The 14588-nt window shown below is 48.0% G+C and overlaps 4 protein-coding genes across 4 annotated transcripts; 2 read left to right on the top strand and 2 right to left on the bottom strand.

Moving 5' to 3' along the window:
• Positions 1-1967: 1967 nt before the first annotated feature.
• Positions 1968-2975, bottom strand: PPTG_05836 (hypothetical protein; the record flags this gene model as incomplete). The annotated part of the gene is made up of 1 exon (XM_008899568.1): positions 1968-2975. One exon carries the CDS (start codon positions 2973-2975, stop codon positions 1968-1970), a length of 1008 nt encoding a protein of 335 aa, XP_008897816.1.
• A 757-nt stretch (positions 2976-3732) lies between these two features.
• Positions 3733-4915, bottom strand: PPTG_05835 (hypothetical protein; the record flags this gene model as incomplete). The annotated part of the gene is made up of 3 exons (XM_008899567.1): positions 3733-3799; positions 3864-4162; positions 4526-4915. 3 exons carry the CDS (start codon positions 4913-4915, stop codon positions 3733-3735), a joined length of 756 nt encoding a protein of 251 aa, XP_008897815.1.
• A 2481-nt stretch (positions 4916-7396) lies between these two features.
• Positions 7397-8749, top strand: PPTG_05834 (hypothetical protein). Its single transcript, XM_008899566.1, has one exon. The coding sequence runs from the start codon at positions 7483-7485 to the stop codon at positions 8506-8508; it is 1026 nt and encodes a 341-aa protein (XP_008897814.1). The 5' UTR covers positions 7397-7482; the 3' UTR covers positions 8509-8749.
• A 168-nt stretch (positions 8750-8917) lies between these two features.
• On the top strand, positions 8918-9744 carry PPTG_05833 (hypothetical protein). Its single transcript, XM_008899565.1, has one exon. The coding sequence runs from the start codon at positions 9057-9059 to the stop codon at positions 9465-9467; it is 411 nt and encodes a 136-aa protein (XP_008897813.1). The 5' UTR covers positions 8918-9056; the 3' UTR covers positions 9468-9744.
• Positions 9745-14588: the final 4844 nt, after the last annotated feature.

Here is a 14588-nt window from a genome sequence, read left to right as displayed (position 1 = left end):
GATAGTCTCTTTGCTTGAGAGCTAGGGATAGGGTGGTGTCCCGATTTTGAAAAAGACACGATAACAAATATATTGGTTTTAGTACTGAATCCCATCATAAAGATAAAATATATCGTGTATAGGGCTTCAGGTAATGAGCGCAACTCAGAGGCCTCGGGTTTGGGGGGTTAAAAGTAGCGAGTGCTAACAACCATACCGAAGTAGCGAAGCTACTGCGTTCAAAGACGGCAATTAACCGAGCTCGATTCATATTTTAACGTCGTACTTCAGTACTGACAAGTCTACTTGACATGTTGTAGCCGATAAAAAAATCTTTAGTGCAACATAATTGCTTCAAGTTTGGTCATGTGCAACATAATTATTCGAAAGTTGCTGGAGCAACTTCCACAAATCCCAAACCAATGTCGTCGCCACCTCCGCCTCCTCCTCGCGCTTCCACATGTCATCGATCTCATCTCTTCCTTCCTGATACCATTGACAGCGCCGTCTACAACGAGCTGCACCGCGTGCTCCGTGTCTACCAACACTCTCGTCCACACACACAACCAACGCTATGGACGGCGCCGCAGCTCTCGGAAAGTTGGACCTCCTCAAACGATTACATTCCAACATACCAGAGGACTGCTCCAATGCTGCCTTCGTCAATGCAGCGGCCAACCGCCACCTTAATGTACTCGAGTGGCTCTATGAATTCTACCTGCAGAGGGCTAACCCAGCCGAGGAAATTATTAGAGCTGCTGAATGTGGTTATATGGACATCGTAAGGTTCTTGAACCGAAAGTAAGGAGGGAGGAGGTAGAATCTGCTCCTGAGGCTGTTGCTGCTGCGCATGGACATATTACAGTTCTGGAGCAGCTTTCGCACCGACCGTACTGTATGAGGAAAGCTCTGTTGGCAGTAGCAGAGAATGATCAGACACGAGTTCTGCAGTATATGCTGGATCGAGGGTTTCACGATAAGTATTGGATATAAACCCAGCTGTAATTAAGGCTGCGGAGGGAGGACATTGTGACGGTGCAATCTGTTGATTGACATTAGTGGTGACTTCACCATTGGCGATGCATTGATAACCGCGGCGGTGGATGGATGGCATGGTGTTGCACAGTTATTACTGGAGCGAGAGGGAATAGACAAGCTAACGGTTGCATATGCTCCAGAAAAGGCTGCGTAGAACGATAAGTGTTCCTTGGTGGCTCAGCATTTCAATGCCATGGAGAGGGCCGTCGTGGGGAATGACGAAGTTTGCGAACTGAAAACGTTCGGCCCGGAAGTATTGTCATCATTCGGTCATTAAATGGGGTTGTGGGACTCGGTCGTGTCCGTATTGCCCAGTTATTATTGTTAGCTACTGTAGTTCACTTGGCGATGCTAGCAACTCTCAATGCCACAGAAAAAGTCCTGGCGTTCATGCTTGATATCTGCAACTACAGAACCCCTTCTTCAATGAAAGTATCACACATGCCATTCAAACAGCAGCGTGGAGTCAAAACACCAACATGGCTACACTGGTTACCACTAAATGTAAGACGTTGAGCACGGGTGATGCCTTAGCATGAGCAGTGGATAATGACGACATTGAGATGCTACGAGTTCTTATTACGAAAAGTAATTCCGTTTCGGTTCAAGATGCTTTGGGGAGAGCAGCAGTACTGAATCTGGTGGAAATGTTGGAGATCTTGCTCGAACACTCAAGTTCGGACTCGACTGGAATCCCGTGTGCTTTCGAAATAGCAGTAGTACGAGGCCAAGTAGGTGTCGCTGAACGCCTTCGCGACAGATGCAATCGTGATAATATCAACTTCGGTATATCGGCTGGAGAAGTGGATGTGGTTTGACAGCTGTGAGCTAAGCGTGCTCGGCTCAAGTAACTTCCAACTTCATCTGGATACTTGTTCATTGGAAAAGAGACATCGTCGATTATAAATCCCGTCGTCGTTAACTCTTTTTTCCTAATCGTGTCATCCTGGTCAGCCTGTCCTAAGGCTTCTTTGGCGCGTCGAGAGGCAATGGCACAGATCTCCACCATCATGAAGAGCAAGCCGAGAACTGTGACGCCCCAGGTCGTGTTGGCCGGTGGGCACGCACCAAAGTATTTTTTTGTGCGCAGCACTCAGCTTTGTGGCATTGTCACTCAGACCGACAACCATAGCACCGGCGTGCACAATTTGACTGCGTGTGGCTCCGATCGCCGCTAGACACATATCCAGATTGGCGAACGCTGCCTTGCACTGCTTCTCGAAGTCACTTTCGCCAATAGCATTCCCTTCATCGTCCTGGGCGAATTGACCAAAAATCCACGCCGTCTCGTTGGTGACGACCACCTGGCTGTAGTTATGTGCATCTTCCCATGGTAGACCGTGCGGATACGTCTTGGGGGCCTTCGACAAATTCGGGCGGACCGTGAACTTGATCTCCACCTGAGCGCCTGGCATACCCAGTGCCACCACGCCCCAACATGCGCTTGCTGGACGGTACGAGCCAAAGAACTTCTTGTGCGCGGCGTTGAGCTTCTCGAAGTTGTTGCGGATGTTGGCGATCAGCACTTCCGTGTGGACAATCTGATTGCGTGTAGCCCCAATCTCAGCCAGGCGCTTGTCAATGTTCTTAAACGCTTGCTCACACTGCGCGTCGAAGTCGCCACCACCTCTCATTTTGCCTTCATCATTGTGGTCGAACTGGCCTGATACCTCCACCGTCGATCCGCACTTCACAATCTGGGCGTAGCCGGCCTCGACTTCCGAGGACATGCCGTTTGTGATGGCCGTGTGGTCCTTCGGCAGATCAAGACGCACCGTGAACTTGATCTCCACCAGCATGTGCGGGATGGAGAGCTTCGTAACGACCCCACACAGTGTTTGCTGGCCGATGGGACCCGAAGAATTGTTTGTGTTTGGACCCCACGATCTCCAGGTTCTTGGCCAAAACAACCACCAGCACCTCTGAATGCACGACCTGATCGCGCGAAGCACCAACATCTGCGAGACTTATCAAGATTCATAAAAACTGCGTCGCATTGTGCAGCGAAGTCGCCTTCACCCACGAGCTTTTCGCCTTCGTGAGCGAATTGACCGGAGAAGTATGCGGTCTGGCCTACGCGCACGACCTGCACATACCCGTGCTGGTCTTCCCAAGGAAGATTGTGCTTGTAAGTCGAGTAATTAGACTGCAAGAGCATGGTCGTGAGGGGTCTTGGTTGATTTAGTTAACTTAGTCGAGGCGTGGGGGATTGTACAATGAGCTTCTTGCTGTTTTTCTGTGGCATTGAGAGTTGCTAGCATCGCCAAGTGAACTACAGTAGCTAACAATAATAACTGGGCAATACGGACACGACCGAGTCCCACAACCCCATTTAATGACCGAATGATGACAATACTTCCGGGCCGAACGTTTTCAGTTCGCAAATTTCGTCATTCCCCACGACGGCCCTCTCCATGGCATTGAAATGCTGAGCCACCAAGGAACACTTATCGTTCTACGCAGCCTTTTCTGGAGCATATGCAACCGTTAGCTTGTCTATTCCCTCTCGCTCCAGTAATAACTGTGCAACACCATGCCATCCATCCACCGCCGCGGTTATCAATGCATCGCCAATGGTGAAGTCACCACTAATGTCAATCAATAGATTGCACCGTCACAATGTCCTCCCTCCGCAGCCTTAATTACAGCTGGGTTTATATCCAATACTTATCGTGAAACCCTCGATCCAGCATATACTGCAGAACTCGTGTCTGATCATTCTCTGCTGCTGCCAACAGAGCTTTCCTCATACAGTACGGTCGGTGCGAAAGCTGCTCCAGAACTGTAATATGTCCATGCGCAGCAGCAACAGCCTCAGGAGCAGATTCTACCTCCTCCCTCCTTACTTTCGGTTCAAGAACCTTACGATGTCCATATAACCACATTCAGCAGCTCTAATAATTTCCTCGGCTGGGTTAGCCCTCTGCAGGTAGAATTCATAGAGCCACTCGAGTACATTAAGGTGGCGGTTGGCCGCTGCATTGACGAAGGCAGCATTGGAGCAGTCCTCTGGTATGTTGGAATGTAATCGTTTGAGGAGGTCCAACTTTCCGAGAGCTGCGGCGCCGTCCATAGCGTTGGTTGTGTGTGTGGACGAGAGTGTTGGTAGACACGGAGCACGCGGTGCAGCTCGTTGTAGACGGCGCTGTCAATGGTATCAGGAAGGAAGAGATGAGATCGATGACATGTGGAAGCGCGAGGAGGAGGCGGAGGTGGCGACGACATTGGTTTGGGATTTGTGGAAGTTGCTCCAGCAACTTTCGAATAATTATGTTGCACATGACCAAACTTGAAGCAATTATGTTGCACTAAAGATTTTTTTTATCGGCTACAACATGTCAAGTAGACTTGTCAGTACTGAAGTACGACGTTAAAATATGAGTCGAGCTCGGTTAATTGCCGTCTTTGAACGCAGTAGCTTCGCCACTTTGGTATGGTTGTTAGCACTCGCTACTTTTAACGCAGCCTCCAGTTCTTCCTCGCTCAACCGCCTCCACAGAAGTTCTACCACGCGAACGTGACCGTTTTCAGCGGCGGCTCTGACCATGTCTTGTGGCCGGGCCAATCTGGCATAGAACTCATTGAGCCACCACAGCACCTCCAGATGAGCGTGAGCTGCCGCACCGACGAATGCGGCGGATGAGCAGCCTTCACTTCGAGTATTTTGCAGTCTTTGGAGAATATCGAGTCGCCCTTTGGCAGCAGCGCCGTCCATAGCTCCAACAGTACACGGAAGAACAGCTTCGTAGTCTTTGGCCAGTCTATGGAGATCGTTGTAGATAGCACCGTCTAGTGTTCTCGGTAGGAGTAGATCGTTGACGATCTGGAGGACGTGCGGGAGGGGTTCAAACTTGGGTGAACGTGCTAGCTTTACGCGTAGTAGCAAAGGAAACTCCATTTAGTCTCCGGTTTCAATAGATTGTAGGAGTCGAAGAGTGAACAAGTGATGGTGGAACGCAAAGTGAGTAGCAGTAGCTTGCGTTAGAACAATCCACTCAGCGTTGCGGCCAGCTTGAGCACAGAATATTCCCTATCGTTGAGAGCTCGTCGAATATTCACCTCCACGCCTCCTCTGGCCACGCAGAATATGCCGGTACGACAAACGTCGTTCGCACCGAGGCAATCGCCAAATTCTTGTCAATATGTCGTCAATGACAGCAACACTTCTTCGCCCAGTCACGCTCAGCAATACAGAAACAGAAATCCATTTGTATCAACTTTTCCACGGATAAAAACACTTGTGTTGTGTAACAACTGCTGCAACGAATACGGTTGACAGTGTTCCCCACCGCTACTCCCCGAGTGGCTTTAGGTCATCTCTCGTCTCCTGTAGGGCCCGCAAAGGCGTATGGAACGTTAGAATGGCCATTGACCTCGTAGTAGCGGAATAAAGTGAGCACAAGGATATTATCCCACCGATCTTGACGAGGCTACACATCTGTGTAAAGTGGAGCTTCTCAATCTCGTATCGAAAGAGGCTGGCAGCTAGTGGTTCCCACCCGTTTGCATTATGCATCTCACTCACCCCACCGCCGAGTCTGTAGCCCCACGACACTTTGAGCCACCGGTCATCGCTGTCGGAACCACAAAATAATGGGGCACGAGAGTGTGACACCGTTCAGCTCCTTCTAGACATGGAGGGCATGGTACGATTCGCTGTAGCCAATCACGCGTTTTCCTTTGGACTACGTCTTGTTCTTCATCTTCACTTGATGCTGGTATTGCATTGGTGTATGTGAGAGACAATAGAGCGTGGCAGCGGGCAGGTTCCAATGCCGCCTTGAGGTCGCTGCAAAGTTTATTTGGGATTTAGAAATCACCCACCATTGCATCCAACAGCTTGTTCTACCATCTGCAAGTTTCAGCATCGTTAAGCTGAAGCAGAAAGTTGATACGAACTATAGGGTCTCCTCAGCAACGTTGATCAGAGACCCTTTATCTGATCCAGAATGTGTAAACGTACCAAGTCTCCAATCAACATCGCTGAACTCCGGTAGAAACCCAGGTGATAAGGCCTCATATTTGACATTGAAAGCCCTAGTTTTACCCTTAGGAAGTATTTTCTATGTTTTACGTTTTGCGTAAATATACGACTTTTGTAGCTCCATCACCATAGTAAAAAAATGTTCAATTAATAATTGTTCATGGTTCTATATCCTTCTTTCTCAGGCTGTTTGACAAAGCCGTTGTTGTTGTTTTACACGGAGAAGATCTGGATTACCTATACATAAGTGTTGTCTTTGTGCAGGATGGTTGCTACACAATACGCTTCCTGATATTCGGACGCCTTGTTCTAGCAGTACGCACACTACTGGTGGTAGGCATCTGATGCGCCTACACCGCAGCCGCGTCATCCGCGCGCTGGTATCAGCTGAAGTTTGTTCGGGCACAACTCACACGGATTAAAATTACTTCGGCTAGTCGTAATTTACCGTGATGTTACGGTTGGCCGCCACAAGCAACATTCACCATAGTGGCATTACTTGTGCAAAGGATATCAGATATACATCGCGAGTCTACTTGAGTAAAGTATGGGTATCATATCTGAAATAAGCTGAAATGACGCGTTATGTAGGTTCAGGAGAGTACGCCCACTGTTTTTTAGTACGACAATACAGCCTAGATCTTATATAACAGGCATATCAAGCTCTCAAGTAACTATACCTAAGTTCTGTGCTGACAATATTAGTTTGGGCTCTGCGTATAAGAAGTTCAAGTAGTTTTGGGTCAGAATCACTCTAAAATCCATAGAATTTCAGAGAAATTCATGTTGGCTGACACTAACTGTAAGATAAAGCTTCACGACAAGGAAAGTTTTTTTTTTTATCAAGTATTGTCGTCGATTGGAGGCAGCCTGCGGCAATACCGCCAGCTTGGTAACGCGCTGAGTTTATATTGCAACATAGACCCTCAATATTCAAATCGTGTTGATGTCAGCATTGATACAAAAGGAGCAATTTCGCTCTGCTGCCCTTTACGGCCGCAATTCTGAGAGCTTATCCGTCAAAAAGGGTATGCAAGCTCGGTCTGCAGTAATATGTCTAATGCGGCCACAGCCGTAGACAATGAGATTCGTACTCGGGAAAAGAAATCATAGTCGCACGGCCACACAACTACTAAATTAACATAAACGCTAATACAAAAACCGAATGACGTCTAGATTTTGTAATCCAAAAATGGCTCGGACACTCAAATGTGGCCACTGGTTAACAACACTCCTTGGAAATCAACAAGCGTATCGTCAATAGCACACGCCACTGCATCCAACACCCAACTCATTTCCACTGCTGTACCCACTGGAAATCCAACGGCGGAACCGGTGTCCAAAAGATATGTGAACCCATGGAGACTGGAGTTCCACGACTTTTCAAGATCTCGACTTGAGCCTCGCGATCTACTGCTCACTCTGCAATTTGCTCCTTCGAGTTCAAGTACAAAGCCTCTCCAAACCTCCAACCAGCCAAGATGAAGATCTTCGCGCTTACCGCTGCAATCGCTGCATTCTCCGCCGTGGAAGCCGCCGACCAAGCCTCCATCCACCTGCGAGTCCACGACAAGGGCTCGTGCACCATCACCAACGAGTCCCAATGCAACGGGCAGAACTGGACGGGCAGCACTTGCTGTGCTGATCCCAACTACGAATGCCGCCGGGACGACTATGGTCAGAATGTGGATCGCTGCCAGAAGAAAAAGGGCTCGAGCACTAACCCGGGCACCGGCAATCCCGGCACCGGCAGTGGTGTTGCCGACTGGGGTGCCTGCACTGGCGGGCTGGCGTGTAAGACCCCGGGCAGTGTCTGCGTCAAGCACTCCAACTACTACTCGCAGTGCAAGCCCGCCACTCTACCGACCGGTGAACTCTGCGGCCAGAACGACGGCACGAACGTGTGGAAGTACGACAAGTGCCCGAGCAACCAGAAGTGCGCACCTTTGGGCACGGACTTCCGCTGCACCAACAAGAAGCACCACAAGAAGAGTGCCACGAAGGACGAATCGTGCACCATCACTAACGAGTCCCAGTGTGACGGACAGAACTGGACGGGCAGCACGTGCTGTGCCGACCCGAACTACGAGTGCCGCCAGTCGGATGACGGCCAGGACGTCAAGCGATGCCAGAAGATCGGTGATGGTGGCTACACGGACTCGGAGGACAGCTACGTTGACGACGATGACTACAGCTACACGGACGACTACAGCTACGTTGACGACGTTGAGTACACGAGCTACGTGGACGACTGGGGTGACTGCACTAGTGATTATGTGGGCTGCTCGAACCCGACGAGCTACTGCGTCTACCACTCGAAGCATTACGCACAGTGCAAGCCCGAGATTCTACCCCCGGGAGAGCTCTGTGGCCAGGATGACGGAACCAACGTGTGGTGGTACCCTTACTGCACCAGTGGTGAGAGCTGCCAGCCCTTGGGATCGGACTACCGCTGCACGAAAAACAAGAAGCGCCACCACCACCACCGTCGCCAGCGCCGTGCGTAAGTATAACGCGGCAAGAGGCTGACGAGGCATTTGATCTTGACGCAGCAGGCTTCCGCTGCTGCACACCACTTCATATCCATTGACTTAGCTTAGCTGTAAGTGAGGCCATTCACGGAGAGTAGCTCCATGGACGCTTCAACATGAATATCATCTGATGCGTTTGAAATCTGGAAGGAGGATCCCGACCCAATTCGCGGAAGCATCCTCTGTATTTAATCCTGGTAGAGCAGAGTCTGTATCCACCCAGCGCTATTTTACGATGCACTAAAACTACATTCGCTTCCAAACTCTTTGGAGATTGGAACCTTAGAAAAGGCTATAATACCAGTCTAGGATTCTAAACACCGCAAATGGCTAAGGCTTCCTCTTTTGTTCTTAAAGATCCAATGTGTCCATTCACCTGAGATCGCAAGAACTCAGGCATGGGTTGCTGGCTGGCGTAGAAATCAGCTCGCAGTTCTTTGCCGGCGGAACACAAGAGCTCACTTCACAATCTTCCCAGCAAGCCTCAAGTCTCGGCCAGCTTTCAAGATCGCACTCAACTCAAGATGAAAATCATCGCTTTCGCCGCCACCGTTGTCGCCACGCTCTCAGTCGCCGGCGCTGCTGGGCAGGCTTCTGTTCACCTGCGTATCCACGATAAGAACTGGTGCACCATCACCAACGAGTCCCAATGCAACGGGCAGAACTGGACGGGCAGCACTTGCTGTGCTGATCCCAACTACGAATGCCGCCGGGACGACAATGGTCAGAATGTGGATCGCTGCCAGAAGAAAAAGGGCTCGAGCACTAACCCGGGCAACGGCGGGAATAACGGTGGTTCGTGCACGATCACGAACGAGTCCCAATGTGACGGCCAAAACTGGACTGGCAGCACGTGCTGCGCAGACTCGAGCTACGAATGCCGCTGGGACGACAACGGCCAGAACGTCAAGCGCTGCCAGAAAAAGCACTGGTAAGCTGGTATCGTCGTCACTACGGCCCTTGGACGTAGCTGAAGACAACAATCATGCCAACCTCACTGCTTCACATTTCTTTACATGGTTGTAACTGGGATTTTAACAGCATTTTGCTCCAAAATGAATATATAAAACCACGAGTTTATTCCCATCGTGTAAGACAGGGATGATTCTACCTCGTCAGATTTGTTAATCTTACAAGGCTATTCCCCTCCAAATCTGCTTGGTGTCATGATATGGTATGTTTGTTCCCATCAAAGTTGGAAGTATCAATCACATTTTATTCATAGTTTACTAGTCGGGGGATTAGCAGCTCTCTCGTGCTACTAAGCAGGAGTCTCGTTGTTTGTCGTTCTTCTTCTTGTCTAGCTAGCCGAATGCTAATTGTGAACATCACACTGCGTCGGAGTCCAGCGGTGTGGGGACTGGAACAGAGTACTCAAGTTATCTCCAGCTTTCTCGGTCCTCATAGTTGTATGTCATTTGATGTGGCATGTTACGTTGGTTCAATTGACTTTCTCGACTGGATTTGGAGTCTGAGTCCCAGATCTGCTGCTGACAGGACCAACAACTGGTCGCTTACAAACTTCCTTCGCTCAGATCTGCATTATCATCGCTGGCAGTTCGCTAAGTCGCTAAGAGTTGCAGCTTCCGAAGGCAACTTGACCGTTGTGAAGTGGTTGTTTGAACATTTTTCGGATTGCACAGCGTCTATCAAAGTTGCTGCCATCGCAAAAGCCAAAGGACATCTCATTGTGTTACAATATCTATGGGAACACAGAGATGTGAGTCAAAGCGAACGACAACAGGGGAAATGCTCAGTAAAGTTTTCAAATAATGGAAAAGAAATTGAGTGGGGATATGAAGTGATACAAAAAGCTGTCGAGAATGGTCAAATAAGTCAGTGCCTGAAGCATCTTGGAGATGCTGATCGGATCTCAGCTCTTCGGTGTTCATTGGAAATTGGCGACATGGAGCTGGCACAGTTGTTGGTTCCAAAAAAATCGGGGCGTGCTAGACTACGCCACGGGAAATTCACACGTGGAAGTTCTTCAATTATTACTGAATGCTGGATATTTAACATGCAACAGTGAACTCGCGGCGTCGGCACTTCCGAGGGCTGCTGCTCAAGGTTCTCTGCAGTTTATTCAACGGATTTGTCAACTTCATTCTCCTCTACCGAAGCGTCATAAACTATGGGAATCCTATTGGGGTGTTGCGCTAAAACAAGCATGCGCTCGTGGGGATCTTCCCATCTTTCAGTGGTTTGTAGAGCACCCGCTTGGGAGCAAAGCATACGCAAAGATACAACAAGAAGATCCTTGTTTCCTCCAAATTGCTGCCGAACATGATCACGTTTATGTGATGCAGTATCTTTACAAGCAGGGATGGACTGATGGATACGACGTTGCTATGATGAAAGCTATACAGAAAGATAAATTCAATTCTGTGGAATGGCTACTTGGACATTTTTGGCCTGGAGGATACGAAACTCCAGGTTGGTTAGTATCTCGGTTGATCAGTGATAGGGGTTTGGAAATGCTTCAGTTTTTGCACAGTTTGGATCCGTCAATTTTGAATCGCGCGAAAGAAACAAATCGTAGACCAAGCGATGAACCCGACATCGATTGGTATCGCAAAGATAATGCAGTATACTGGGCTGCGAGATGTGGCAAATTGGAGATACTAACGTGGGCCCAAGCCAATTTCAGACAAGAGGTCTCCACTGATTCCTTGGAAGTTGCTGCACAGCATGGGCATCTGGACGTGCTAAAGTATCTCCATACCAATAATCCCGAAATATGCACCGGAATGGCAATGGTTTTAGCGGCAGAAAATAACCATCTCGACGTCTTGCAATGGTTGCACTCGAATCGATTAAGAGAGAGCAATACGAAAGCAATGCAGCGGGCAGCAGAGCGTGGCCACTTCGATATTGTTAAGTGGTTATATGAGAATTGCCCAGAATCTCAGACGGCGGTGGCAATGGACAAAGCATTGGAAATAGGCCATATCGACATCGTGTATTGGTTGCAGTCACGCTTTCCCGATTATCAAATCGGGAGCAGCAATATAAAAGGCTACCCAGTGATCTGGGCCATCTCGTCAATGTTTTTTGAAGCTATACTCTATCTTCATGTCCACCACAGATACGTGTTTACGCCGAAGTTTCGGAAAAGGCTTCGAGAACATATATTGGTTTGCTCGATTAGCGATTCTGAACATGTATCGAATTGGTTGGACGAGAACTAGCCCACTACGACTAGCTGATGATATCAATACATGTGCTGCTTATTTTTATCGCTGAATCCTTATTAATTATTTCGCTGTATGGGTAAATGCGATAATAGTGGCGCTGTATTCAAAAGTATTTGTGCTTTTATAAACTCAGAATTTAGGTAAGTTCATCTTGCGGGATGCCTCTATAACTGGTTTCAGTATACCCAAATCTGATATAGAATTTATAACTAAAGAATGTTATGTTTTGGCTTCGTTAATCTTTAGCATCAAATCTGTGGCAACAAAAAAAAAAACCAAACAAATTGGTGTAATTCTCTGTCGTAGTCGTAAATATCAATCAAATGGTATCGAGAGAAAAATATCGGGTCACTTCTTGCTCTCTGTCTCGTTGAGATTAAGTGATGCTGAGTGTGAAGTTATCTCTGCATTGTAACGCAGATGTCTTGGCTCTGGAGGAAAATAAACACATAATTTTCCGCTTTCTCGGACCGGCACCTTCTTTGCTAGTTAGCGAGGCGTATCGCTTTGGATCAACTACGTTTCTTGACTGGATTTGGAGCGTGAGCGTGTATTCTGCTGCCTACAGAACAAATACTTGGCCCTCTCACGAATTTCCTTAGCTCCTACCCGCACTACCATTGTTGGCAGTTTATCAGGTCGGCAGGAGTTGCTCCTTCCCGAGACGAGTTGCCCATTGAGAAGTGGTTGTTTGAGCATTTCTCGTGTTGTACATCTCTCTAACAAATTGCAGCAAGGAAATTTACTAGTGCTACAATATCTGTGAAACACAAAAATATGAGTCAAGGTGGTGGCCACATTCAACGGAACCATACGAATTGCACAATATAATAGAATTTTCAAAAAAATAGAAGCAACATTGTGTGGGGGCATAACATTGTGCAAAAAGCCGTCAAGATCGGGCAAATACGTCAGTACCTGGAGATGTGGATAGGATCTCAGATCATCACTACGCATTGGAAATTGGCAACATGGAGCTGGCCCAATTGCTAGTCTCCGGGGGTGATTGTGTGCTTGACTATGCTAAGGGTAGTTCGCATCTCAAGGTTCTCGAGTTCTTGTTGGGTGAATGATATTTAGCACGTGATGTTTAGCTTGCTGCCTCATCGCTCCCAACAGTTGCTACTTAAGGTTCTTGGGAGTTTCTTCAACAGATTGTTTTACTCCATTCTCCTCTACTGGAACACCATGAGATCTGAAAAAACTTGTGGGGTTCTGCAATGGAAAATGTATGTGCTCGTAGAGACCGTTCCATCCTGCAATGGTTCGCAGAGCACTCACTCGGGATTCTAGCCTACGGAATAATTAAGCGAGATTATCCTACGGATTTCGTCTATGCTGCTGCTGAACACGGGTACTGGAGTACCTTTTCCAACTTGGATGGACTTATGGATTCGGATTCGCCACAACGAATGCTATCGAAGAAGGTCAACTGGACTCGCTACGTTGGTTGTTGAGCACTTTTGGGGCGACATTTACGAGTATAAAGCCAAGATCGTTGTTAAGATGATCAAGAACGGATCCTCGAGATCTGAAATTCTTGAAAACTTTAGATTTATCAACGCAGCGTGCTCCTGAAGGAACAGAACGTAGGAGAATATATGGTAGGGATTGCAGTGGCTTCGCGGTGATGATATGGCATATTGCTCAAGTGGGTGTATGCAAATGACAACGTAGCACACTCAACCGTTCATATGAATAGCGCCACGAATAGTGAGCATTTGGAAATGGTACAATGGCTTCATCGTCTAAAGGGGTGCATTTTATTCTCATGTTTTAGATTTACAGATTCAGCTGTAGAAAATTATCACCTTGGCGTCCTGGAATGGCTATATTTGAACTGCTCAGGGGTATGCAGCGCACAAGCAATGGTCTCAGCAGCAGCTCACGGTCATTTTAATGTGGTTACGTAGCTGTATGCTAATCGACCGGAGTCTCGGACGGGACTAGCAATTGACGGCTGTGAAAATTTATTCATGTTCACATCGCAGGTTTGTTACAATCGCGCTTTCCCGAATACAAAATCAACAATAATTACAAGGGGATATCGTTCGCTCTCGCTTCAACGGGTGTGTTTGAAATAGTGCTCTACCTGCATACCATGTATACGTGATTACGCCGTTCTTTTGCAAGCGCTTCAGAGTATTTCTCGAGTTAAAATGATTAAGCCACCTGGAAAATTGGTTGAACGCGAACTATCTAGAACATATAGTAGAGGAATCCTGAGACGAAATTTTACTTAAACTTCTGACGGGGTTGATTGCATAAGAGTAAAACACCTAACGCTGACTCAACATCTCCTGCGCGTCGCCACAATATTTATCACGCCTAGCGAAATTGTGGCAGACTCGCAGCTACAGAAAGACGATCGATAGCTTCCTAGATTGAGGGCGTTACTCGGGGAGCTAACGATTTACATTCAGTTACGATGGATTAGCGCGCATGTTGATTTGACTGAGGTTTTCAGAAGGTAAGGTTAATAGGGCATGGTGGTCAATTTTCGAGGTTGAAGTCGGCATCGGGACAACAGCAATGCTTTCGACCGACCGACGATAGTTTGTTTGATTCTTTTGCATTCAGTACTCTGCTGGCAGTGCCAAGGGCAAGTATTCAATAAAACAAACTTCATTCTCTACTGTAGTCAAGCCGCTTGCTTGCCTCATGCAGCGGGGAAGCAACACCGGAGACTTATTCGTGTGGTCGTATGCTGTCCCCTTCTTCCCACATATCCCACTGTGTTCTCCACCTTAACAGCCCCCAACGTGGAGTCCAACATGATGTTGAACATCACCAGGAGATCGGAGTTGATGCACCACTGAGTCAGTGACTGACAAAGGCTCCTTCGGAATAAAGCGATAGCCG

Source organism: Phytophthora parasitica (assembly GCF_000247585.1).
Source record: "Phytophthora parasitica INRA-310 unplaced genomic scaffold supercont2.8, whole genome shotgun sequence".
NCBI classification, from domain to species: domain Eukaryota; phylum Oomycota; class Peronosporomycetes; order Peronosporales; family Peronosporaceae; genus Phytophthora; species Phytophthora nicotianae.
This window is presented reverse-complemented; position numbering and strand designations above follow the sequence as displayed.